The 26,507-nt window shown below is 41.5% G+C and overlaps 1 protein-coding gene across 2 annotated transcripts in view; it reads right to left on the bottom strand.

The window, feature by feature from the left end:
• The window catches only part of itgb4 (integrin, beta 4), a 28,207-nt gene extending 2,516 nt beyond the window's left edge, over window positions 1-25,691 (bottom strand). The window contains exons 1-40 of one of the 2 annotated variants that reach the window (XM_044337745.1): window positions 25,313-25,691; window positions 19,465-19,547; window positions 18,806-18,888; window positions 18,043-18,141; window positions 17,717-17,921; window positions 17,534-17,630; window positions 17,219-17,390; window positions 16,215-16,478; window positions 16,001-16,090; window positions 15,771-15,893; window positions 14,979-15,146; window positions 14,799-14,875; window positions 14,418-14,626; window positions 13,175-13,278; window positions 12,978-13,073; window positions 12,597-12,729; window positions 12,303-12,428; window positions 11,403-11,521; window positions 11,284-11,317; window positions 10,984-11,178; window positions 10,745-10,848; window positions 10,596-10,654; window positions 10,403-10,426; window positions 10,145-10,293; window positions 9,463-9,642; window positions 9,164-9,312; window positions 8,783-8,990; window positions 8,350-8,667; window positions 7,983-8,152; window positions 7,664-7,844; window positions 6,985-7,122; window positions 6,707-6,889; window positions 6,486-6,614; window positions 3,427-3,594; window positions 3,196-3,342; window positions 2,634-2,768; window positions 1,652-1,801; window positions 1,084-1,272; window positions 791-946; window positions 485-649 (exon numbers count right to left, since the gene is read on the bottom strand). In XM_044337745.1, the coding sequence (XP_044193680.1) occupies window positions 485-649; window positions 791-946; window positions 1,084-1,272; window positions 1,652-1,801; window positions 2,634-2,768; window positions 3,196-3,342; window positions 3,427-3,594; window positions 6,486-6,614; window positions 6,707-6,889; window positions 6,985-7,122; window positions 7,664-7,844; window positions 7,983-8,152; window positions 8,350-8,667; window positions 8,783-8,990; window positions 9,164-9,312; window positions 9,463-9,642; window positions 10,145-10,293; window positions 10,403-10,426; window positions 10,596-10,654; window positions 10,745-10,848; window positions 10,984-11,178; window positions 11,284-11,317; window positions 11,403-11,521; window positions 12,303-12,428; window positions 12,597-12,729; window positions 12,978-13,073; window positions 13,175-13,278; window positions 14,418-14,626; window positions 14,799-14,875; window positions 14,979-15,146; window positions 15,771-15,893; window positions 16,001-16,090; window positions 16,215-16,478; window positions 17,219-17,390; window positions 17,534-17,630; window positions 17,717-17,921; window positions 18,043-18,141; window positions 18,806-18,888; window positions 19,465-19,540 (5,572 nt within the window). In that variant the 5' untranslated portion in view covers window positions 19,541-19,547; window positions 25,313-25,691. Of the gene's footprint in view, window positions 1-484; window positions 650-790; window positions 947-1,083; window positions 1,273-1,651; window positions 1,802-2,633; window positions 2,769-3,195; window positions 3,343-3,426; window positions 3,595-6,485; window positions 6,615-6,706; window positions 6,890-6,984; window positions 7,123-7,663; window positions 7,845-7,982; window positions 8,153-8,349; window positions 8,668-8,782; window positions 8,991-9,163; window positions 9,313-9,462; window positions 9,643-10,144; window positions 10,294-10,402; window positions 10,427-10,595; window positions 10,655-10,744; window positions 10,849-10,983; window positions 11,179-11,283; window positions 11,318-11,402; window positions 11,522-12,302; window positions 12,429-12,596; window positions 12,730-12,977; window positions 13,074-13,174; window positions 13,279-14,417; window positions 14,627-14,798; window positions 14,876-14,978; window positions 15,147-15,770; window positions 15,894-16,000; window positions 16,091-16,214; window positions 16,479-17,218; window positions 17,391-17,533; window positions 17,631-17,716; window positions 17,922-18,042; window positions 18,142-18,805; window positions 18,889-19,464; window positions 19,548-21,867; window positions 22,435-25,312 lie in introns of those variants that run through there. The other variant, XM_044337746.1, reaches the window with a different exon arrangement.
• Between the last annotated feature and the right edge of the window lie 816 nt (window positions 25,692-26,507).

Here is a 26,507-nt window from a genome sequence, read left to right as displayed (position 1 = left end):
TTTATTATCTGTGTGATCAGATTTGACTGGGTTATGACCCTGAAAAGGAATATGGATTTTGACGCAAATTGCAGCAAGAGGGCACTAAGGGTCTTAAAGTGCCCTAATTGCCTCCATGAGCTGTGTGTCACTGCTGCAGCTCCACTGCGGATCAGCTGTTTTTAGAGCATCTGAATGCACCTGACCCTTTCACCTAAGGCAGTATCTACGCATCACGTCACTCCCTCCGACCCTCCTACGCCCCCCTGGGGAGGCATGCCTCACAGGTTGAAAACCTCTGCTCTAAAGCTGGAGGACAAAGTTTGCAATTTTAGTCCCACTACTTTACTACTGCTACTATTACTACTACTAAGGCCTTAAGAATAGAACAACGCAGTTCCTATCATGTTGTGGAGTTTCATGGACATTTCAGCCTCTAGCAGCTACTACTGTAAGTTTTTAGTTGCATTCATATCAAAAACTTGTTCAGTAGAATTCTTCTTACTTCCATCCTGAGACTCAATGGTGATGATGCCCTCTCTCTCAGGACCAAAACCCTGAGTGGTTCGAGCCTGAACTTTAAACTTGTAGGGAACGTTCTCAGTCAGGTTTGGGACAGTCAGACTGGTCTCAGCACTGTCGCCGTTCACCTGGAAGGATCGCACATCACCTGGAGGAAACAGGAAAGAGAAGTAAGAAAAAAAAACACATTTTCACAACAAGGACCAACAAGTGAATGGGACTTAGGAAAACTATACTACCTTTTTTTAAACTAGTCTTTTAAAGTGTTACACTACAGAGAAAGTCTCACCTCCACCATGCAGCTGTTCGCAGGTGACTACGTAGCCCAGGATGTCTCCGTTGGGTTTGCGAGGTTTCTCCCAGCTGAGCTGCAGTGAATCAGGGCTCAAGGCTGTGAAGACGAGGGGACCTGGAGCACTGGGAGTGCTCAGGGTGAACGGTGAGCCTATGATGAAAGAAGACGAGAGAGAAAACAAAATAAAGAAAGGGATATTGTGCCTCCGGTGACAGCATGAAAATGTAGTCATTGTTTCTGTTGGTTAACTCATGAAGTTGTGACACAAAAATCAACACAATCAGCACCTGGCATGGGGCTGAGGGGACTCTTGGGGTCCACAGCAGACTCGATGGTGATGACTCCCTCTCTCTCTGGACCCCAGCCCTCTTGGCTCTGAGCCTTCACCTTAAATAGGTAGGAGTGGTTGGGCAGGAGGTCCTGGATGATTACAGAGTTCTCTGCTGGGTTGGTGACATTGATACGCTTCACTTCACCTACAAGAGAGGACACAGTTTATTCAGTATCATAAATACTTTATAAAGTCAAAATAAAAAAATGAAAAAACATTAAAAAGTTGTTTTTAATGTTAAAACTATACAAACAAGTAATTGGAACTTGTAATTTCCTGTTTGTCACTGAATACAACAAGTGCAGACAGCGCAGCTTGATCAACTGCCTCCTTAAACAAAATCCAGCACACACACTTGTAACACTCATTTTAATTCAGTATGTCAGGTTGATTTTTGTCATGCGCTCGTTATGCCAACAAATCTGTACATTTTGTTTGCATCATAATGTAACACATTATTAAAAATGTATTACAGAAAAGATGAAAACTAATATAAGGAACTGATCAGTACAGGGTTCATTTACCTCCATTGATCAGCTGGTAGAGGACACAGTAACCCTGGATGTCCTTCTCACAGTGGGGCTCCTGCCAGCTGACTTTCAGGGCAGTGGGACCCAGAGCAGAAAACACCAGTCTGCTGGGGGTGTCTGGGACACCTGGAGAGAGTCGTGCATCTGATGACAGACACAGAGAGACAAGAGTGAGAAAACTGTGGGATATGATCTCTATAAATACATGGTGTGTATTAATAAACAGTAGACTATGTAAGACTGCTGTTTGGTTCTGGGCAGGTAGTGTACAGTGGGTTTATTTGGAAAGGGGTTTGATGAAAGCCGTGAGACTGAACTGAAACAGTACAGTTGCGGAGAGCTGACAGGAAGTGGAGTCGGGTGATAGCCACCCCTTTGATCTATTGTAAAAAATAAGAACATTGATTAGTGCAGGTTTAAGAAATGAATGAATTCCTTCTGGATGAGGTTCTTGTTTTCTTGTTAGCCTGAACTCAAATCTCCAATGTCTCACCATACACCAACTACAGTAAACAGTCCCTGACACCACTGAAAAACATGAAAATAACATTACTGTAGTCAAAAATTAAATTGACTTAAACCTGCAGTGTGGAACTTTTACATATAAATGAACATCTGTCATACTCATGCCCTTGCCAAACAAGTTCACTCAATGCTGATTAAGCCTATCACTGCCAGGTAAATCTCTGTATTACACAGTATACTGGAGATTTTAATCTGGTGTCAGGTTTGACATTCCTGCGCTGGCTGGATGAATGCACACTGAGCATGCTCTATGGGCAATGTATACTTTGAAAAATGGTTGCCAGTAAAACACACAAAACAGCAGGTATGATCTAAAAAGGTGAGATCAGAGAGGGAACCAGATAATGAGACAAAGATGCAGAAAGAAAGAGGACTGAGAAGAAGAGCATTACTTATCACACCACACCAGCAACACATCCAGTGCCTTCATGCTTATATGCTGCAGACTTACCCTGGAGGACCCTGTCCAGATTATATAGGGCTTCGTTGACATCTGAAGACTGGGTCCTGGCCCTCGAACCCTGAGACAGGTTGTAGCTGAACTGGCTCTGAGAGCTGCTCTGCATCCCAGTGTAGCCGAAACCACCTGATGGCGCATTGAGCAAAGAGGGGGCAAAAGAGGAGGATGCAGGGATGGCAAAGAAAACAACGGAAGTAGCACAGTAGGAGGGGGAAGGTGGGAAGGAGGGGGGGAGTGAGGTAAAAAGGAGGTAAAAATTAAAAAAAAAAAAAAAAAAGTGGAATGTTGAGACAAGGGGAGATAAGGAGAAACAGCGATAGTCAGCATAGCTCCTGCAAAGTCCTTATGGATAAGCTTGCTGTGCAGCCAACAGCCCCAACCCTGCTAACAGATGTCCAAGCCATCGGCCTCATGCGCTGACACAGTTTACCTGCCGAGGCACTTTAAATATTGCACTCCAAAGTAAAATCTTTCCTTGGCCAGAAAGACAGCACCTATTCTTTTTACATTTACTTTGAAAAAATTCAAACCACTGCTGAGGTCTAAAGCCTACCTAGGTCTGGGAACTTGCTTGAGACATCTCCCATGACTATAGAGTCCCGGATGTTTTCATCTGTGTAATATCTGTTCTCTGAACGTTTCCTCATGATGACATCCGTTTTGTTTAGTCCACCTACAATCATATCCTGTCTAGTGATTCCTACAAGAAGAAAGAAGGATAAAAGATAAAGACAGATAATACCTTCGACATTTTCACCAATGCAATTACTAGCGTCCATCTTACCTGCTCCAGACATGAAGGTGGTGGTTGTGTCTGTGGTAAAGGAGCTGTCTGTCCCTTTGTAGTTTGAGCTCAAGGTGGACATAGGAGAGGACGATGTTGACAGGTTGCGTGTCACTGAACCCCCGGGGAAAAGGAAGTTCTGGTCCCACTTTCCATTCATCATGTAATCTGTGAAATACCACAATGGCAACCACAATTGTCAACAGACAGAAAATTGGAAATTTAGCAGTTAGCACTCAAGCAATCTGATACTGACTGAAACAACACAGTGCTGTTGATGCGAAGCACCCGAAACCAGGCTCAGCCAATCAACAGAGAAAGCACCAGCAGTTTTGGACTTAGAGGTTCCAGTCCTACTCAGGCCACTTACAGGACAGCAACAGCAGTTTAGCAAATGTGCAGCATTTACAGGTGGGAATTGTGTCAATTGTACCAACTGCAGACCAAGAGTCTTACAACTATAGTTTTTCTTTTTGTAGCTGCTCCACGTTCTGTATTTGGTACAGAATATTTAAACAGCAAAATTTTGTGAAACTGAAATAATCTGTTGTTTATTGGAGCTGCGATCAGCTCCAGCCCCTGTGACCTTTAAAGGATAAGCAGTATAGCTAATGGATGAATGGATGGATGTTGTTTATTGGTAGAATAGTGACTATTACTTATCTCGTGGGACATAGAAACAAAAATCTATGTAAATTAATTTACAAATCATTAAAGGCTATTTTACAGCCACAAGACGAAATGTACTTTTAGTTGAGCATTCAGTCATATTTTTTATTGGTTTTATTTGAGCTAATAGTTGATAAATAAATGTAAAATACACAACACACAAACAGAAACTAAAAAACACCAGTCACGCTGGTGTTTTTATCTACAGTAGATGCTAATGTCAGCATGCTAATATGCTCACAATGACAATGTTAACACACATATCTGCAGGTATAATGTTTACCATTTAATCATCTGAGAACTGTGATTGTATGAACATAATTTTTGTGTCTCAGTCTAGGAGACGTTGAGATATTTTATGGGATAAGTTAAATTTTTGACCTGGTTATGGTTATGCTAATTGAAAAATCAGGGGATCACCAAAGTCATTATGTTTTGTCCTCTGTGCATGCCATGGATATCTGTTTCATGGCAATCCTTCCAATAGTTGTTGAGATGTCTGGAGATGTCAGTGCTGAACTGACTGACAGACCAGTATTGCCATTTCTAAAGCCCCGCCCCTATTGTGGCTAAAAATGCCGCTGTAATATTCATTTCCTCCGGTTGGTGCAAGTATTAAAATTGTAGTGGTGTTTACTTTCTTTGCCTGTACAGACATCAACCTGTCTAAATCTGCAAAAGCTGATGATGCTGCTATTAATTTACTTTTCTATAGCGGTGCAAGTTGTCATGTGAAGAACTGGTCTAAGAAAGGTTGAACAGCTCTCTCTTGTGGAGAAACTGCAGCCTTCTAAACACCAATAAGCATGTTTTTGAGTTACAAACCCGTTCAACAAGGTGCTCCGCATCTAAAAAGACATGTCAAAGGATAAAAACAAATACAGATGCAAGAAAAGGTGTCATCACTGAAACTGCCCTGCAGAGGTGGGAATGTGTAATCAAGTACCCATTATTTCCATACAGCCACACAGTAACTAAGCCTTTACACACACCGACAAGCTTCCTCCAGATCAAAACCTTCCCACTGGGATGTAGAGAGGACAGACAGAGACAGGCACTTGGAAAAGCCTGCCCCTGATCATCAACTGGAGGTGGGGCAGTTGATGCCAGTATTCCTCTTTGGACAGGTGGTTGGAGGATAGATGGGATAGATGCCAACTAGGGGCAAAAGGACAAGGACTGAAGCCCGAAATTGAATGTTTAGTCAAATGATGATATTTCTGACAGGGTCAGTCGTGAAGGTAGAAAGAGACGGTTGTTGCTTTGCCGGGCATACGACTGGCCGTGCATAATAGCTGGCATGCTAGCTGCCTGTCTGTCTATCTGTTGGTCTGATGGAGTGGTCTTCACCTTGCAGGGGTGTTTGGGTGTAGCTGGGGCGGGGGGCCTCATCTGAGCTTGCCTCTGTGTCTGTGCTGAGCCGACTGTTGGGGATGACCTCCACTCGTTTTTTCCACGACACCTTACGGAGATCCAGGTTGGACCCCACCAACTTGACATGTTTCCAGTCTTGTAATCGGGGTCATAGGGGGGAGAAGCAAGCAGTCGGAGGATAGATTTGTAGGCAAAAATTGTCATTGGTTTGTTTTCTATACATTATTTTAGAAGAAAGCTATAACTCATGAATGGGATTACATAATACATATCAGTTTCGTCACAGAAGTCCAAATAGTCTTGTAAGTGAGGTGCAAAGTCAGCATTGTCTGCCAGAGAAAACTGACTAAGAGCACAAAAACGGCTGCAGAAAGCAGAGGAATGACAGCAGATTCAATGAGGGAAGGCCTTGTGGTTTATGGTCATGAAGCACTTCTATTAAAGATATTTGGGAATGCATTGGAAGCAGATTTTGTTGCTGCCTGGCTGAGGGCGTTGCCTGCAGGAAAAATGCCCACCAGATGGAAGTGATAAAAGAGGCAGAGTCACGAGAATGATGCCATCCCTGGGCTTAACAACTCTTCCAGCTCGTCATATAATGTCACTCTTGCAAAAAGAGGAAGAATATTAATGTCAGCCTCTTCAGGCATTTCACACAGAAAAACAGAAATGTGAGCCAGAAGAGGCCTTCTCAACCTGATGTTTTCAGGATGAGTCTCACAAGTTGGATGATTTCCTACAGCACAAATCTTCCCTCCCCTTCTGACAGGATAATGACTCCACAGCACATGTTGCATAAATACACTTTGGCCACAAGAACAAAGCAAGATGCCTGGGAGCACTGAGAATGTACACTGAAATAATTGGATCCATATTACAGTGATACCTCACACTCTGGTCTGGCAGTCACGTGCATCTTTCCAGAGCCAAAAACGCATCAGAGTAGCACACTAGCACAATGAGTTTACACTGTCAGCCATTATGAGTAGTTTGTGGTTTTGGCTCTGGGTACCCACCATCACCAGAGACGCTGGGTGTCTTGGAGCCTGTGGGAGACTTCAGCACCTCATTGCTGTACATCAGATAGTTGTCATACTCGTCACCTGCATCTGCATCCACAATAGGGATATCTGGAATGATGGGAACTAGAGGCGGAAACAGAGAGAAATAAATGTATTTTCAGGGATGCTCAGGACAAACAGACCCAATATAAACGTTCTAGACAAGTTTGACTTACTGGACAGCGGTCTGGCAGGCTGTGATGCCAGGTTGATGGTGGCATCTCTGTAGGGACCCCAGCCCACGCTGTTTTTGGCACGGACCTCGTAGCGGTATGTCTGGGCACTCTGGAGGTTCTCAATCAACAGCATTCGGTTCTTCGGGTTGTCAATCTTTACTTTCTTAGCTGTACCCACTGGCTCTGTGAGAAGAAGACAGTATCAAGGTATGATGAAAATTACATAATGCAAGCACATGTACAATATTTCCTTGTTTAGATGGGACTTAGTCTCTTACTCGATTCATCATCGATGGGAGTGTACACGACCTCATAAGCTGTGATCTTGCCATTGGTCTCTGCAGGCTCTGCCCAACTGAGCTGAGTGACAGTTTGGTTGATGACGTTGAAGGCAAGACGACCGGGTTCACCAGGCACTGGAGGAAAACAGAACAGGAGCTGTTTGCACTAGCTGTTTGGAAGTTCAAACTAAGCAGTTATAACGCAAGTCTTTGCTAACTGGGGATCGCGCATCACTAAATTAAACCAACTCTGAAAAACACATATTTCACCATGTATTCATATATAAATAAAAGAAAGTAATAGCTACATTTTCAAAGGACTGGCATAGTTCAGTTTAAAATAACAGCCCCATCCCCCACAAAACTGTAATTTTTTTTACAGTTGTGCTGCAGAATGTGATGCCACAGTGACTTCTACTTTAGCCTAATACGTTTCTTGAGTTTTAATGGTGCAACCTTATCTAGTAAATCACTCATTTGAAACTAGACAGTCATTTCTTAGGAAGTAGAACTTAGGAAGCACTTAATGCACAAATATGCTGGTGCACCCCCCACACCCCATTGCATGATATTTCTCTGAAAGATGCACATAATTTTGACAGTTTTATCTGAACTAGATATATCTTCTTGGATGATCCTTTCATGAATAGCAGTCAACTGGATTTACAGTAATTACCATCTGGCAGAGTTTGACATTCAACAATGTCGGTATCGTAGCCATCTCCCATCGCATTGTAGGCGCACACTCGCATCTCATAGTCACAATAAGGGTAAAGGTTGGTCAACTCAGCTTGAGGAGTCTTCACATCCATGATCTCGGCCTCATGCTCTTGATCACCATAGACCCAATACTTCACCTAAAAAGCACAAGAAAACAGATCATACAACATTCAGAAATATAATATGTAATATGCTTAATATGCTTATCATTCACCTATTGTGAATGATAAGCATTAATTCAAATTGAAGCTTCTGAACATGTTGATTTGATATACCTTGTACCCCATGGGGTTACCGGACAATGGGTCCCAGTTGACGTGAATGCTTCTGGGTCCACTTGCTTTGGCCTTCACGTTTTCTGGAGAGTTAAGGTAACCGCCAGGGGAATTGAGTCTCTTTGTGTAGCTCTTCTCCTGCATCGGGAAAAACTCTGGAGAGGTGGGAACTGCAGGAAAGAGAAAGAAAGTAAAAGAGGTTACAGGATTACATAAACATTCACCAGATACAGTGCCTCTTTTTTAGAATGATCCCTTTGTTTATTATATAAAATCGGAATTATGTATTCCAGCAACTACAAATGCCATCTCATCTTATCTTTAGTTCAAATTTTTGAGTGATATGAGTTTTTGCATTTTGTCTCACCTCCATCTATAATATTTACAAGAGTTGTCTTCCTCTCTCCGATAGAGGCATTGCTACTTGGATCAAACAGCTCCAGCTGGAAGGTCTCTGGTTGGACTGGACCAGGGTGGGCACTCGGGTCGATAACTATGTTCTTTTCTGTCTCTCCAGGACTGAACTTCAGAGGGCCGGATAGCTCAAAGCGCTGGGCCTTCTTGGTGCGCCATTTCACTGTGGCAGGACTGTCCTGGTTGCGAGTACGGACCACAGGGATAGTGTAGGATGGGTCAGATGTGTTGAAGTTCTGGGTGCCCTTCTTGAACATCATCACACTGGGCTCTGGATAAATAAAAAGTAATGGGGGAAAAAGAGGAGGAACCTTAGCAATCAGAGATTTGTCTGGGAGAAACATATTACGCCACAATGTATGATACATCCTCTTGCGTCCTTTCACCTGGTTGGTCTGTGATGGTGACAGTAGTTCTTGGGTAGCGTCCCAGCTTGCCACCCTGCCGTGGGTTACTGAGGTCCATGACAAACTGTTTGACCTGTTTGTCCTCCAGGAGGCCATCTTTCTCACCCAGCTCCAGCAGGCGAACAGGAACTGTCTTCTGGGTCTCACCAGGACCATAGGTCAGGTCTCCTTCCACAGTCACATAGTCCTAAAATACATAAAGGCAAAACAGGTCAGGTATAGAGTTTCTAAGAGAGCTACCATACTATATACAGACATACCAAGTGCTTCCAAAACCCATAAGAACTTTAGGAATAGGAATAGGTTTAAAGATACCAGTTAAATTGAGGGCAGTGCATCAGTACAGAAATGTCAGCTCACCTTCTTATCCTTGGCTGTGAGGTCCCGTGTGCGGTAGCTGACCTGTGTGCGTCCGTCCTCAATGATCTCTCTGCTGATTGGGATGTTGGCCACCCCGTCCTGCCTGCTGTAGGTGTAGGCTGGCTGGAGGAATGAGAACACACTGGCGGCTGGGGAGAAGAAAGGGGAGAATCCATTAGTGCGATCCATAGCAAAGACTATACACTTTGCATTGTCATAAGTCACAGAGGCTCTGAAAAGTTGCTTGTCTCATTTTCTTGGATTCTCATGTGTACATCGAAAAATCGGAGATTTCTCACCATGCTCTTTGATGATGGTGATGTTAACCAAACGTTTTCCAATCTCAGCGATGCCCAGTGGCACATCCATGGCCTCCACCTGCAGCTGTTTCTTGTCATCGTCTTCATCCTTGACGAAGAGTGGCACGTGAACATCTACTAAATCCACACCTTCCTGGAACTCCACGGCACCCGCAGCCTCTGCAGAAAAGAAGCAAGTAAGATGCCAACATTTTGACAAGAATGCTAAAGATATAAGCTGCTTAGCAGACATCAGATCAGATGGGATTCATAAAAGATGTGTGTGGCTCAGGAGGTAGAGCGGGTCGATCTCTGGTGCCTCCAGTCCGCATGTCAAAGTGTCCTTGAGCAAGATATTGAACCCCAAATTGCTCCCGATAGCTGTGCCAGTGGTGTGTGAGAGTGTGTGTGTGAATATGCATTAGATTAGATCCTGATGAACAGGTGTATACCTTGCATGGCAGCATATGAATGTGTGTGTGAATTGGTGAATGTTGACATGTATTGCAAAGCGCTTTGAGTGGGAGGAAGACTAGAAAGGTACTATTCCATTTATCATAAGTCCCTTATCCATAATCACAATCTGATCATTTGAATATTGTTTTTATCTACAAACTGAATAGATGACCATGAGACACTGAACATGTGCAGATCCCAACCACACACACAAACAAACACACACCTCTGTCTGTGGCCACAGTGTAGTAGCCAGGCACCACTTTGAGGTCATGGAAGTTTCCAGACTGGACATTTTTCTCTGTCAGCTTGACAATATCAGGGTAGCTGCTGCGTGGAGCAGACAGGACAGTGTCCATGATGGCGTAGTCCTGCCTGGAGATAACAGGAGAGGCAGAGAAGTTAAACTCATGTAACCTTACCCTTATGTGACCTGACCCATAGAAGCAAGATAATCTAGGTAATGCATCAATATGAATGTTACCTTTTCCCAGCGTTTCTCTGCGTTCTGCAAGAACCAAAACAGATATTGATGAATGACAGAATGGACAGACATTTCATTTCCATTTTTGATTTGAGAATGTGTGAAAATACAAATTAATGTGAGATTATGAAGAAACCACACACACTCAATGTACATACCAGTACACATACAAGACATAATTAACATCTCTTACCTAAATGAGGTCTTTTGCACTTTCTGGGCCCCAGGAATCTGCTTGTACACCTCATTAAGCTGGATGAAAGAAAAAATACAGTATTCAGTGATACAGTAATCATTCACACACCCATACTTGTGCCCGCCAGCAAATAAAAACACACTCACGTTATCAGATACTTCCTTGCGGAGCTGTTCGGCATCTCTGGATTCAGGGCGAGAGAGATTCTCAGAGAACAACCTATTAAGCCGGAGAGAGACCGGGAACTGGACTACAAGGGAAAAGAGGTTTAGAGTTGTAGCTTTCATTATTTAAATATCAAATCTGGGTCCCTAACTTCTTTAGACCAAAAGATCAGTTTACTGTTCCTTGTAGAAATTTGCTTTTAAAACTATTTATCACTCACTGGTCTCTTTAGGGTTGGGCTTTATCAAAGCCTGGGGGTGATTGGGTGCTCGGTGCACATTATCCGTGACCGTCCATCGAACAACATCAGTGCCTTTGGGTGGGCCAGCCCTCACCAGTGGAGTGTCCAGATGGTCTGAGGTGAGCAGAGACTGACGGAGCAGATACTCATCTTCCTTGAAGCCAACCATGCGACCTGGAAAGAATATAACGCCGGCTGAATCATAGTCAACATGGTTCCAAGTGGGACAATAAAGGATTCAAAGCCATTCTTTCACTTTTAATACAACACACATCTTACCTTTTCTACAGCAAGGCAGCAGGGCAAGACAGCTCTGTGGCAAGACAAGAAAGGATGCATTACTTCGACTGTAACTTAAAAATATTGTTTTTGTGTATAAAGGTATGTGTATTTCATACCTGCCAGCAGGTTTTGCAGCAGGCACAGTATTTCCAGCAGCAGAGCAGCAGAAGTGCCAGCAGTAACAAGAGGAACAAGAGGAGAGGGAGCAACCACAGGAGGCTAGCAGGGGGGCAGTCTGAAGAGTCAAAAAGAAGTAGAAAAAGTTACAACACTGATACAGAGCAGAGATTTAACTGGAACACAGAAAAGAGCTCACATCACTCCCATTCTAAAGTCACTGTTCGGGCTTCTAGTTTGTCTTATCACCTCATTGAGTTGATATTGCTGATAGTTTGATGATAGTTTAATTGATAGTTCTCAGTGGGTTTGTCACTATGAGTGACACTTTTCGCAGTACATGTAGGTATTTGATCCAATGTTAAAATAAAAATGTCGATTAGAGCAGCTTGGTCTCAGGGCTCACTTTTTTCTTGAGCTTTCAATTACATCTCAGTGTTCAAGCTGCTCTCAGTTACTGTGGATCATTCAGTTTTCACTGGAACTACTTTCTACCGTAGAAATAGTCCCAGTGAAAACTGTTCACTGTGTGTTCTGTGGATTATACGCAGTAACCGGGACACTATTTCTGGAAGAACACGCTGGTGAGTGAATTGATATGATACTTTAAGATGGTATTTTTGAATCTATTCATGGACCTGCACCTGGCTGGTTATCATTGATGTACTGAAGAGATATGTTCAAAATATGTTTTAAGCTTTTTTGTCTTACTGTAAAGCACTTCCTATATTATAATAAATAAATTATAAATACTATACATCTTATCAAGGCAGTATATCACATACAGTAGCAAGGTCACATCTTTGACAGCAAATTACAACAGGAAAGTGCTTCAACAAATGATACTTCACTTGCTGTCTTAACAGCACACAGCATATGAAGAATAACCTGTAGCTCACCTTTTTTCTCAAGGACCTGAATTTCCAAGTCTTTAACATTCAGATCCTTCGAGTTTTCGACAGTGTAGTAATACGTGCAGTCGTCTTCCTCATCACGGAAACTGCATGAATCAAGCACCTTTTCCCCTGAAAACACATGCATACACACACAGATGAATATTATCAGTTGTTTTTAGGCATTAATTCTACAGTGTCATCATCATCATTATGATCTAAAAGAATGTGAGGTTAATATGCAGAGTGTTTCTGGATAATTCATTATCAATTCATTAATTATTAATCATGTGTGCCTACGTTCTTTAAGTTCATCCACCATGACGAAGTTGAAGGGACACTTGTCACACTCCTTTTTGTCCTTCTTCTCTCCTGTCTTCCAAGCCCAACACTGAGCACAGCTCCTTGTAGCCTCACAAACGCCCAACTGGGCCTGGAAAGGACACACACACATTAAAAGACAGTCAGACAGGACTGTACAGAAACGCTAAGGCTAAAAGGATACAAACATATACATAAAGTATAAACATTATCAAATTTAATGAGTCATTGAGTGTAGCTGAAGCAAATGAATGACTAGAAATTGTGTTGGAGCTGAGAATTTATATCAATACACACCCTCCCTGACATAGATTGATGCATAAAGACACATATTTATTTATACATGGCATCCACACACACCTGGAAATTTGGCTCACAGGCTGAAGTCATCTCAATTACAGAGGTCGGACACTCACAGCGGCCACATACACATCTACCTCGCCCGTTGCAGACACCCTGGTACAGATAAACACAGTTAGTCACTGATTTGAGATACACTGACATGTAAGGTGACACAATGACTTGATCACCAAAAAAAAAGAGTTGGCTCTACTCACCCCCTTGCTGTCCAGACAGGTTTGGTTGCTCTTGGGACACTCACAGGCTTTGCCCGTCCAGCCCTCAGCACATGAACACTGGCCCATAACACAAGAGCCACGGTCTGATAAGAGAAGAAAGAATAAAATTGAATTGTTTTATCACTGCATGTGGGGAGATGGGAGTGTTGTGGTTGTTAAAGCAGAAATTCCTAATAGGATTAAGAAATTAAAAATAAGACAACTTGCAACTAGTCGTTCTTGTCACTCACACTTTAGCTAAACTATGTCCTCTAGCATCAGGAAAGTCAACAACCTGTTGATTAGCAGGAACATAAAATGATGGTGAAAATTAATTTAAACCAATTTCTGCTTTTCAAAGCAAAAAAATTATGTTTTTGGACACTTGAAGGCCAGGAAACAAGCTGTAACAACATTGACATATAGTGTTATCGCTATACAAAGTTAATGCTAATGTGCAAACGTTTGCCTATTTACACAACAGCAGACACAGAACAACATTTCTACTCATTTGGAGTCGTGTTTTTGTCTGTCATGAGTGTACGTCCAAAGTTCACTTCTTTTAAATCTGTTTTGGTTTCAACGAACTGCCATGCATTTAGCAGGCATCTGAATCATTAGCTGCTAAATGCTCCACTATATTCACTAGCTAGCCACAAACTTTGTCTGTCTGCTGTTTGGTAATGGGCATCATACATTCAGTTTATCAGAGATTTATTCCAGAAAACAAGGCTGGAAATATGGTTAATGAGCATGGTGAGACTGAACCAAAAATAAAAAAGCAGCGTTATGAGCTGTAAAGCCAAAACAATGAGCTGAAAGATGCTAAAATGCTCCATAGATGGGAACTGCAGAGATGGAACCTAATTCTCTGTGGGTTTGTCACGACGAACATCTCCATTCACGTACACATAGGTATTTAATCTATTGTTAATATAAAAATATTGATTAGTACAGCTTTAAAAATCTAGGGATTTTTGGGTGAAAGCATGGTAACCAGATTCATCATAATCTATTACGTATGTGTGTATACAAATAGTACATAATTAAAATAATATGACATACATAATATGTAAAAGAATAGCATAATAGTATTCATATATTTTAAGTTTTGTTTGTTTTTTGTTCTTGTGAAAGTACAGCATGTACTGTATATAGGATGTCTCTTATTTGCAATATTCATACAGTTGGTTGGGGAATACAAACATATGCACAACAGTGCAGCTACCACAGATGGTCGTACCATTGCAGAGGAGGCCTCCGAATCTCTGACACTGAGTCTTGCTGTACTGACAGTAGGGTCCTTCAAATTGATCTGGGTTGTAGCACACACAGGTTCCACACGCCATGCAGTCTCCGCGGCCTGAACAAGCCTCCGTCATGCCTTGACCCTTACAATGGCTGGTGTCCAGAGCTGTAGAAGTAGCTGAGCAGTTACAGAATGTACCCTGCCTGAAGGCGACACGTGACAAAACAAAGAGAAAAACAAAGACTTTGTTGAGCCTGGAGGCCTGAATGGTCCATCACTTGGGAGTCACTTGACAGTCACTACTTAACCCTGGTAAAAATGTGGTGTTTTTATTCTTAGTTTTTTTTTTAAATGAAGTACTAATTAAAGTCTCACCAGCCATCATAGCACTGACACTTCCCGCACACCAGGGCTCCGTTGCCGTGGCATCTAGGTGCTTGAGGGATGGAGGTCTGGAGCACAGACATAAGGGACATTAGAATGAAGGAGTGAGTCACTTCATTTCAACCATTTGTGAGCCTCTGAGAGTTTATCTGCCTGTATGTGTGTGTCTACCTTTTCACAGTTGCAGGTTGGACACAAAATCGAGGCATTAATATTTACGGCGGCGTTAAAGGTTGTAGGTTTGACTTTCATTATCCCCTCTTTTTCATCAAGATTCCTCTGACAGACAGGATCGTCACCGATCATACGCTGGGCTTTGAGCCGCATCCTGAACTTGCCCTGGAGAACACGCAAACATGCAGATTGTTAGTGCATATGTATGTGTGTGTGTGTGTGTGTGTATGTTTGCACTGAGCTATTTGGTGAGTCACTAATAGGGTTAGTCAGAAACAACAAATTTCAATTATTTGGACAGAATTTTGCTGTAAGAGTGCTGTTTGATACTTCATATCTCCACAACAGGAAAGACACAATGCATCTGATTGTGTGCCAATAATGCATAACATCAATATATATTGCTCCTGCCCTGTTTTGATCACTTTTTTTTTTTTATTGTTGTTTGCCTCTCCACATAAATGAGTAAAGTGTGCCTGAAAAATGAGTCATAATGCCATAAGAGGAAATTCTTAATGATGAATTCCATGTGACATTAAAGATTGGCTGTCATGTTAAACATGTGGGTGATTATGAAGATCAGGAGGGAGAATGGAAACTGTGCTGTGATGTTAGATGTTGGATTCTCCTCCAACTTATTTACTTTTGTATCTATTCTCTTGAGTATTTTAAATTCTAATGCTTTAAATCCCAAAATATCAAGCTATATGAGAAGCTTCTTAAAACCAAGAGTCCATGACTGAATGTTAGTATGTATGGTCAGTATAATCATCTTGTTTTGCCACTTACTATTTCTCCAGGTGTGAAATTAAAGGCTCCATATTCTTTAACCTGTCCACTGGTGGACAAGAACTGAGTCTGAAAAGCCTTGGGTTTGTCCTGTGCATGGATGCTCATCTTAGAACGGATATTCTGAAAGGACATATGAGAGTATCAGCAACATTAGTTTGATGCTGGTGCTGGCAACTGTTAAAAACTAACTCTTCCTCCTGGCAATTATCAAAAGAGGTGACCTTTACCTTGAAGGCACTCTCCATGATTTGCAGGATATTGGATGAGTCCTCTTGCAGCAGACCAACCTCAGCAATGGGGAAATACTTATGGAGTTTCTAGACAAAGAAGTGCACACAATACAAATAATGTAGATCCATGACCTAAACACTAACCTTAAACTTGACACCATGTTTTAGGAGCATAACTTCAATGAAGGCTGAATAATTTAAGCCCACCAACCTCGTAGTATGTGTAGGAGTGGTTGGTGACAGCAAATATGGGAATGATGTTGTGTTTGCCAAGCACACGGACCAGTGTGGGCACTGAGGGGTAATCCTGTGTGATATCCTCTGTGTAGCTCCCCGTTGCGTCCAGGTGGCACTGCTCATCGTTCCGCCGCAGGATGCCTGACAGTACGTTGGCGCCGTCAGCCTCGTAGTGGAAGGCAGACTCGGTGGAGAAAACCAGAAGATGTGTGCTGAGGTCGCGCCATCCAATCTTATCCTAGGATAAGAATACGAATAAAATGGGAGCAGAAGATACAATGGTTAGTGGAGAATAATCAAGTAAAAGGAATTAAAAGATGAAACTTGTGCTGAATAGAAGCTGTTGTGGCCAAAGTGACAAGTCACGGGATGTTGGCATTGTCTTAGGTCAGTTGCTTTAAAAACCTGCAGCAGAATATTTTGGCCACTTGGGAGCAGCGGAAACAAACTGTCAACACGAAGTTGAAATATTATCACCTTTTAAGTTGATATGGTGAATGTGTTAGCAAATAGCTGCCTATTTTCACATCTAACAGATTCTGAGCACCATTATCATTCATTTGGATTCATGTTTCTGGCCACCTGGTGAATAGAAGTCTAATATATATAATATATAGAGCAAGGAGGCCTGGTGAGGTACAGTGTTAGCTTGTTCTTTTCCTTGTGTGTGGAGACAACTGAAGTGAGTGACGTGCTACAAACTGTGTGTAACAGTGGCACAAATAGAGAAGAGTCATAAAGTTGGTTAACTGACTCAGTAATGTCATTTACACAACACTATCTACCTAAATCTAACATCTGCCAATATCAGCCATCACAAGCTACTGGTCATACCAGACCAAGTAAGGCTGTAGCAGCAAAACCCCTGAGTGTGTTGAATTAAGCAAAGGTGCATTTTATTTCTTACAAACTTAACATTTCATTTGTAATAGCGAAAATTGGTTTGTCTTCTAAATTGTATTCAGTATTCTTACTAACCCCACAGACTCCAGCCTGCAGTATGGCATCAAACCCTCCTTCAGGAGCGTCCAAGTTGCCAGATATTTTCTCACTCTGGAGCCGACGAGTGAAGTCATCCACGTCGCTGGTCAGCTTGATGACATTTTTGAAAGAGAATGGAGGGTCGCTGTTGGGCCACGGTTGAGCAAGTCTGAGGGAAAAAAAAGAAGGACGGACAATGTTAATGTTATTTTGCAATGTTAATGTTATTGTGCAAAATGTTATTTTGCACTACAGTATGTATGTATGTGCTACACATCCTTCAAGATGTTAATATCACACTCTCTCTCTTACTTGGAGGGTCTCATGTCAGTCTGGGGCTCGATCACTTTGTCCACAAACTTTCCAAAGCCAATGGTGTAGTTATTTGACAGCGTCCCCACCAATGAAGCTACAGGAAATACATTCACTATCAGTATTACAGTGACAACTTAATCAACATTCATCACAACACACTGCCTGTGCAAAGCGGCTCACCCAGCTCCTTCCCCATCCTCTTCAAGTTGTCTAAATCATCTTCCATGGAGTTAGAGAAGTCCATAAGAATGTAAAGGTCCAGAGGGCCTTTGGTCGGAGCAAACACCTCCACATCCACCTCCTTTTCCTCTCCAGGCAGAAAAGTCATGCTCATCTGCTGCGGAGACACTTGAGACTGCTGGAGTGAGACATCAATCTGTTTCTGCTGCAAAGTGGCAATGGAGAGGAAGCGGGAGGGAAAATTACAATTTCTAACTTGAAAAAATAACATAACTTTAAAGAACGGTGGCATGATTGGAAGAGAAATGAGAGTGATGAAGACTTACTCTTTCCATCATCATACTACTTTCAGCAGTAATAGCCGCAGCACTGCAGCCATGGGCGAGTATATTCTTATGCAGGTCACAGCGAGGGCCATTAAAGGTCTGAGAAAAGAGGACGTTTGATTAGTGAGTTTTGCTTCGTTGACATCAAATTACAGAGTCTTCACATAACAGTCATTTTAGTTTTATGTTCATTATAAAGTGAGTGTGAAGATTAATTCTTGGCCTTGGAAATAGTAGTTTGACAAAAAAACAAAAAATCTCAACTCAAGGTCGACTTATCAGCTTTATCCAGAGCTTTCACCCATTTTTCATATTGAATCATCTCCATGACATCCTCTGATGAAGACCATGACATGTAGTTGAAAGCCCCTGAAAAAGCTAGTAAGTGGACCATGAGGTATTTTTTTCAAATTATGAATTGGAATTTCTCTTCCTAACTGCTTCATTATATTTGACAATTTTAGAATAGATGGTAAAACATTTTATAAAGCAAATCATTATGAGTTTTTGGAATAAAATCAATGTCCTGGACTGAACGTGCTCTCAGTAAATGACTCCTGCTCTACATGGTAGCACATTACACAAGGGCAAAGTAGTTACACAATGCACAGCTCAAAATACTAATTAAGTACATGGTATGCTAAAAAGGGCAGCATATCCCCCTGAGGAATGCTGCCGCGGGGAGAACTGTCCTAATGATTCGTCTTAGGACTGACTGTTTTGAAAATTGTCCTTTTAAATTCCTGCTGTTTTCAGCTCTCACCTCATCAGGGCAGTAAGCACAGCCTTTCCCAGCCTGCAGGCATTCTGAGCAGGTCTTAGACCTGGAAGCGAAGCAGTAGTTCTCTGTTGGGGGGTGGAGAGAGATCAGGAGGGGAGAGCATCAGGAAGAGTCACAGAGAGGAAGGAAAAGTGAGGATCAAGCCCATGAAACAAAGCAAGAATACTTGTGATAACAGTAAACAGACTTTAGTACAACATCTCATTTATTCCTGAGTGTTCCAAATGAAACCAATGCTCTTTCTCCAGTTTATCTAAAGGCAGCAGCTACCAAACAGTAAAGAAGTCAGTTCAAGGTGACAACTTTAAAGTGCTTGTTTTGACTGACCAACAATCCAAAACCACAAAATATTCCATTTATAGTGATATAAAACAGTAAAATTCAGCAAATACTCAGATTTGAGAAGCTAACTAGAGAATGTTGATAAATGACGACAAAACCAATGAAGTGACTAATTGTTTAGCACAAATTAAATTCATCATCCACTATACCTCTGATCACAGTAACATTAAAAAGAGGCCTAAAAAGCTGTGGCAACAAATTGATAGCCTTTATGTAGACATCTGCACGCACACAAAATAAAAACTGCAGTAAATTACTTGTAGTGACAAAAAAATTGTTGTGATTCTGGTCTTCTGTACCTTCAGCATAACAGCAAGTCAGCAGGACGGCTAGAAGCCCAAGCCCCACTGAGAGATGTAACGTCCATCTCCCCATCTCCTTCCTGCAACAGAAAAACACAAACAAATACAGTATATGTATGTGAACAATTAAGTTCAAATCCACTGTTAAAGAGAGAAAAGAGAGAGGAAAAAAAACTCAGAGAGAAAGACTGTTTTCCCTCGGTCTTCACAGACTAGGGTGTAACTTGAACCACCTGTACTTTCCCTCAGTCAAGGCTCAGAGAAAGCGAACAGGCCCAGACATTCCCGTTTCCCTCACCTTGGTTTGTAAAAAGAGCTGCTAACTGAGAGTTGTTCAAAACAGAAATTAGTTTTACACTTTCAGAAAATCCCACTATGAGTAGACTAACTAAATAATTGAATCTCAAAAGATATGTATTATTTTTATACGTGGACTCAGGTATGAACAGTGAGCTACTAAACTTTGTTATCCAACGAAAACGCTGTCAATAATTTCGATTGGAACTACTTTCTACAGACAAATAATGCCTTTGAAAACTGCTGACAGTGACGTCTGTCGATTATGCAGACTAACAGGGACTCTGATTCTGTAAATAGATGCTAGCATGGAAGTTTTTTAATGTCATTTACCAATGTTTTGGGCACCTTGAGTGAAAAACAGAAGACAGATACCTTGAAACTTGTTGTTTTTGACTAACCACTGCATGGCTAAATATCTCTAGATGGTAGTGAGAAAATATTTTTTTGGTAATTTCTGTGTCTGATTTCCTTTAAAAGTTTTTTTTTCTTTGCAAAAAACTATTCCTACTCCCAGATGATAATATAAATGTGCTCTTTAGACTTTAGACTTAGACTATTGGTGACTAAGTAGTGACCTACATACAGTTTTAAATTGGTGTACTGTCATTCTCATACAGCTAATACCAGGCAGAGGCGTACAATAAAGAGCCAGTAGAGGCATGGTAAAAAGTGACAAAAGAGTCAGTACAGGAAGGGACCAATACAGGGAAGGAAATAGAAATATTCCAGGCAGTCATGCAGTGTAGAGTCTTCACAATAAAAACACTTTATAATTTTATGCTGGAATCTTGGATGGAAAACAATCTGATAGACAGGAAGCCGCTACAGTGATCTCCGCTAGACGCAGGAGAAGGAGAGTGAACAAAGGGCACTTATGTGGCATGAAATGTCTCAGTAATTGTCTCAGTGGGCAGGCAATTGAATATGTGCCACAGGGCACAAAAAATGATGATTTATGCTCAGAAGATTTACAACTTCAAGAAGGAATTTCTCCTTGAGGCGTGAGAATGACCTGTCTAAGTTAAAAACACAGCCCAAAAACACATGGGAAAGGCACCATGGCACCTCACTGTGAAGTTGAGCTGACTACAGGTGCGTGCGCATGTGTGTGTGTGTGTGTGTGTGTGTGTGTGAGTTCATGCCATAAGGTGTCACATAAATCACTGACCAAGATGGGTCAGGGAAAAAAAAACGAACAGACCAGCTCTTATCCTCCAAACTTGACCATCAGTCACGGAATATGAGCTGAAAAAGCACTTTGTATTTTGCTCCTTCTCAGACAAAATCAAAGGCACGCAGGCGTTTATGACACTGACAATAAACTTGAGAGATGCAAATTACACCCTCAAAGAGACAGAAAATAAAACTGAGTCATTCATGCTGCTTTTTCATTGGCCTGAATGACTCTGTGGCACAAAAAAGAGGAGACGTTCAAAGCTGTAGTTGTTTCTCTACAGACAAAAAACATGCCTGCCAGGTGAACATACCACTGCTGGGCGTGGGTCTGACCCCGGCATGACATCATCAGATAGGGGTGGGGGTCTTTAGTAACAGGTTTGAGGGGTCATGCTAAGGGGCCTGCCGTTGACAGCAAGCTAAATCACAATTAAACACACCTGGAAAACCCCAGCCTTTGAAGTTATCACTGCAAAAAAAAAACTGAATAACACAAATGAAGCTAGTACAGCAGGTCTGTGGGTTTAATAATGTCTAAATCAGTAGACGAGAGCAAACTGTGCTTTCACCTGTGTTGTATTGTAGTATGTGCTTTGATGTGGGCAATCATGCAGAGAAGGCAGCTGAAATTGCCAAAAAAAAAAAATTCAAGAGAAAATAACCACTAAGTTAAATCCAAATCCTTCCAGAGTTCAATCTTTACTCTTGCATGCAATTCTAAACCACATGGTGAGATATAAAGTTACATAACGCACACTATACAGCCATTCACCTTGTTCATAAGTCAAACAAATACAAACCAGGAGTATACCCAGCAAATTCTATGAGGCTGAGAAGAACAAGTTTAAGGTGAAGGGCACTAAAAACAATGGAGACATTGGGAAATGTATGATTGGATACAAAGAGATTACTAATCAAACAAACCTCTTACTGCGTTCTCGCCCAGTCCAGGTCCAAAAGTCCAACAATAAATAAGAAAAACACTAAATCCTTTTTGCTTTCTGTCACCCACGGGTTGGGAAAAAGTTTGTATCCACCTGTGTTGTAAAAAACAAAATCCTCAAGTCCTCACGTGCAAAAGTTCAAAGTTCCCCCCAAAAAAGTACGGACCTAGTTTTTCTCTTCTGTCTTTTGTTTCTTCCTTCCTTTACAGTCCAGTCTGGTCAAATATTGACTTCTTTGCCCCTAAACTCAGCTGAGTCGAGTGTGTGTGTGTCTGTCTTTTACTGTGTGTTGCAGAGAGATTTAAGAGTGAGACTCAGAGCAACTGACTGAGTGTGACTGTGTGTGCTGTGACTTGATCCCTCCTTTAGCTTCTGCACTCTCTCACACACACACATATAAACACACGCACGCACGCGCACACACACACACACACCCACACACTATCCCTTCCCTATCCAGGTGAGTAGCTGTGACGGAGATGGTTAACTCCCTTCCTGTGCGTCTCTCTTCCCCACCTTGTGAAAAGTTAAAAGCTCCACACCTCTGTGTGTCAGGATCCCCTCCCTGCTGCATTTCACTCCAACAGAAGTTCACCTGTGTGGGCTTGAGACTGAGGAGCCAGGCCCCTCCTTCCATGGCCTCCTCCCAAGCTCTTGGGAGTGGCACACAGCAGAACACTGCCTGCAGGCTATGGGAAACGCTTTGTGACTCTTGTGTTTACACAAATGTGTGCTCATACTGACGGGTACATTTTCTACTTGTCAAATATTTGATATGAATATTATGATTGCTACACATCTTTTTTTTTCCTTTTCCGGACACAGAGCCACTTTCTTCACATTGTATAAGAGGTATATAACAGTATGGGAATCTGCATTCCTGAGCACAGTCACCCTGACACTCAATCCTCGTGTTCATTGTGTTTAATTGTGTTTATAAGGCCACTTACAAAGGTGCTTACAAAGCTCTACATAGACTTTAGCACAGGGGACGCAGACAGGATTGTGGAGACCATCCCACAACTATAAATCCACTGGTTTAAATATTCTCTCAACAATGGAAAGAGTTCAACAAGTCATCCAACCTCAACTACCAAACAGGTCATTTATCAGTGCCTTCCAAAATAAACCATATTTACCATTTTGCTGACCTGCTGCCTCTCTGATTAAAGTCTGATTAAGTGTAGGTGACTAAAACTACTTGGTTAAGGTTAGTTTAAGATCCCTGCCACGGTTAAAAGACACCAATACGACTGTTTGTAGGAGACGGGATGTGAACTGTGATCTCCACTGTTAAGGTCAGTCACTTTGTATGCTGGGCAGGCAGCATATGGTGGGTTTTAAGTGCCTTTTCACTGCAAACCGCAGCCCGTCGCTGCTAAAAACAACACTAACGAGAGCAGTGAGACTGAACCAAAACAGTAAAGTTGGAGACCGTGATACCAAAACAATGAGCTGAAAGACGCTAAAACGTTCCATACAGCTGAGGGGAACTGCAGAGTTGGGTGATAATTCTCTGTGGGTTAATCACTAAAAGCGACCACTTTCACATTAGACATACTCATTTGATCCATTGATAGTATAAAAATATCGATTCAAGCAGCTTTAAGAGGCACCATCATGTAATCAGTGCTGCATCCGGCTTTGCTTCTCAGATACAGTTCATTTCAGGTCAGGTTATTATTCTACAGACAAGGTGTTGCTTGTCAGGATAACATAACCCAAACCTATCCTTTGTAAGGTGATGACAGCCAGGTTTCTCAGTCAGTGAGTCAGATTTTAATGAGTAATTCTGTTCAAACTGCACTGAAATGATACAAAGAAATATTTCCTAAAATTTCAGCCTCAAATCTTTTACATAGCACTTCTTATTTCCCACCAACTCAAATTCCAGTGACAGTAATTTAATTCATTCATTCATTAACTCATTCATTTAATTATCGTGTGCATCCATGCTGCTTGCTGCTGTTGATAGAAAAATACTCAGGAAAAGAAATTACACAATATAAACCCTGAACCAGCATTCTTTCCTCTTTATCACATGTGCTTCGACAGAGTTTAGTTATCTGGAGAATGCAGTGATAGTGAATCATTTGTGGTTTCTCTCTGGCATTGATAATCGCTATTGTGAAATTTCTTCTCGGATACATACAGATGTACATTTCTTAATCAGCCAGGAGTGTTATCAGACCTATCAATAAACAGGTGGAATGCATTGAGTATGTTAACTTGTAGGGGTCACAAAATGCTCTGAAAAATCTGAAATGTGCTGAAAAACTGCACCAAAATCTAATTTTAACTCTGTATTAACTGGCCTTTTGATTGATCTACTGGCTTCAAAGCTAATATCTAGATATTGGTTTAGGTCAGGATTCACATGAATCAGACTGATTTATTTTGTTTCACATTGTTTCTTCTAAGTAATCACCTTCTCTAATCTCTTGTATTGTAACTGTGATACCTTAATCTAATATTTTTATTATTGTTTAATATATTTCTTTATGTTGCAATCTTGCCAGAAAGTTGCCGCGTGTTTCAACATAATTTGATAAGAAGTACAATAATATTTAGAAGGAAGTAGCAGGAGTTCCAGAAAGGCAGAGTGTCAGTGCAGGTTGTGTTATGTCCATGTGGCCTCACCAGACCATACAACGGGTGTTGAAGGTTATTGTCCATACACCCTTTAAATGGAATCATACAGACCCAGATCAGTACCCATGCCGGACCTGTGACTCAAATCTAGGAAACAAGGGGTTAACATGACTCAGAGATGAAAGCAGCCTTTTTTTTTTCTCTTTCTCTACTGCACTGTACATACCACACTGTGCAATCTGAACCAGGACATACACAGTCGCGCTCCTAGCAACCAGATCTGCTTTGATACAATGACTGACTTCTCTTGAGTGGGATGAAAATTCTACAGAAACAACTTTTCCTCCCCCCCTGGCTTTCTTGGCAGTGATGTCAGTCTAAATAGCCCTTTCACATGTAGAAGGAGATGGAAGGGTGTGGCCCACCTACTGTATCATTTTTCTAATTTGTACAGGGTTCCCTGAGAGCAAGAAATAAAGCACTTTACATGCTGAACTTGAGCCCAGACCCCAAGCTGAACTAATAGCATATTTGTCGACTGTAAATGTGGAAAAGAGAAAAAAACATATCCTGTACTTCATAATCTCTAAAAAAAAATGCACCTCTTACTGCCCCAAGTAACCCCATTTGAAAGTTATTTATATATAATTTCTTGTTCAACAAATCTATTATTGTCTACACTCTTGAAAAACTTTATTTTATGTATGAACAGTGATGAAAACCAAAACACATACACTAACACAGCTGTAGCATATTTTACATGTGTCTAATTCAATTAAAAAAAAAATCTGTCCTTTGCAAACATACAAATTATGACTTAAAACGTTACTTACTATGAACGAGATGTTGTGGTGGTGAACTGGACTCATCAGCAGGAAAGCACAGAGCTGCTCACTCCAAGCTGACTGTTGGGAAATCAAAACAGTCACAAAAAAGTTGAATTGCATAAAGTTTTGGGCAGTAGGAGGAATGCCCACATGCACACATGTCTCCACTTTTCAGCGCACTTCAGTCTGAGTCCGGTCTGTGCCAGGCTCCTCGCCAATTTACATGACAAAAACTGCGCTTTTTGGATCAGTGAGTTCATTCAGTGCTTATAATGGCGTCTCCCTTTATTTTCCTTCTGCTGCAGTTATGTGGGGGACAACGGCGACATTTCACTGCAAAAAGTGAAGTTTTTTTTGTGGATTCATGGAGAGTTGGGCTACATTATATGAGAGAAGTTATCCCCATAAAAACGATAGAAACTTAATTCTGTAGCTGCAATTCTGTATAAATGATAACATGTAATAAAGGTTGATAAGGAAAGTGTTTTTACTTAGAGAGTGTTGCGTGTGAGAATAAGTATCATGATAATAACCCTTCAACACGTTTTACACGGTAATAAAATGCTATGCTTTAAACTGTAGGCTAACACTATTTACAGCTAGTTTCTAGGCTATATATGATATAAAAATGCAATAAAGAGAAATACAGTGAAGAAAATAGCCTATAAAGTGCTTCGTCAACCTACGCATTTACCATACATCATATTAAACTCACTATTGAACATAATGACACATAAGCACCTACATGTATCGTTTTTCAAAGTCCACTGTGTAGGATTTAGTGGCATCTAGCGGTGAGTTTGCAGATTGCAACCCACTGAAAACCACGCAACCTGCCTTTACAAGCGTGTAGGAGAACCTACGGTGGCAGCGAAACTCGCGAAAAACGCGAAGGGCCCTCTCCAAGGCCAGTGTTTAGTTTGTCCGTACTGGGCTACTGTAGAAACAGTGGCGCAACATGGTGGCCTCCGTGGAAGAGGACCCGCTCCCTATGTAGCTAAAAAGAGACCATTCTAAGGTAGTGAAAACATTTTTCTTATTTTCAGGTGATTATACACAAAGTAAAACAGACTTATGAATATTATATTCCATTTCTGCAAATAAATCCCTCTAAATCTGGCACTCTGGTCCTTTAGTATTTTAATATCGTGTTCATATTTCTAATGAGTCTTACACAAGCACATTTTGAGTCAAGTCTCCG

Source organism: Thunnus albacares, chromosome 20 (genome assembly GCF_914725855.1).
Source record: "Thunnus albacares chromosome 20, fThuAlb1.1, whole genome shotgun sequence".
Lineage (NCBI taxonomy): Eukaryota > Metazoa > Chordata > Actinopteri > Scombriformes > Scombridae > Thunnus > Thunnus albacares.
The sequence above is the reverse complement of the archived record's forward strand: the minus strand, read 5'-3'. Positions and strand labels throughout refer to the sequence as shown.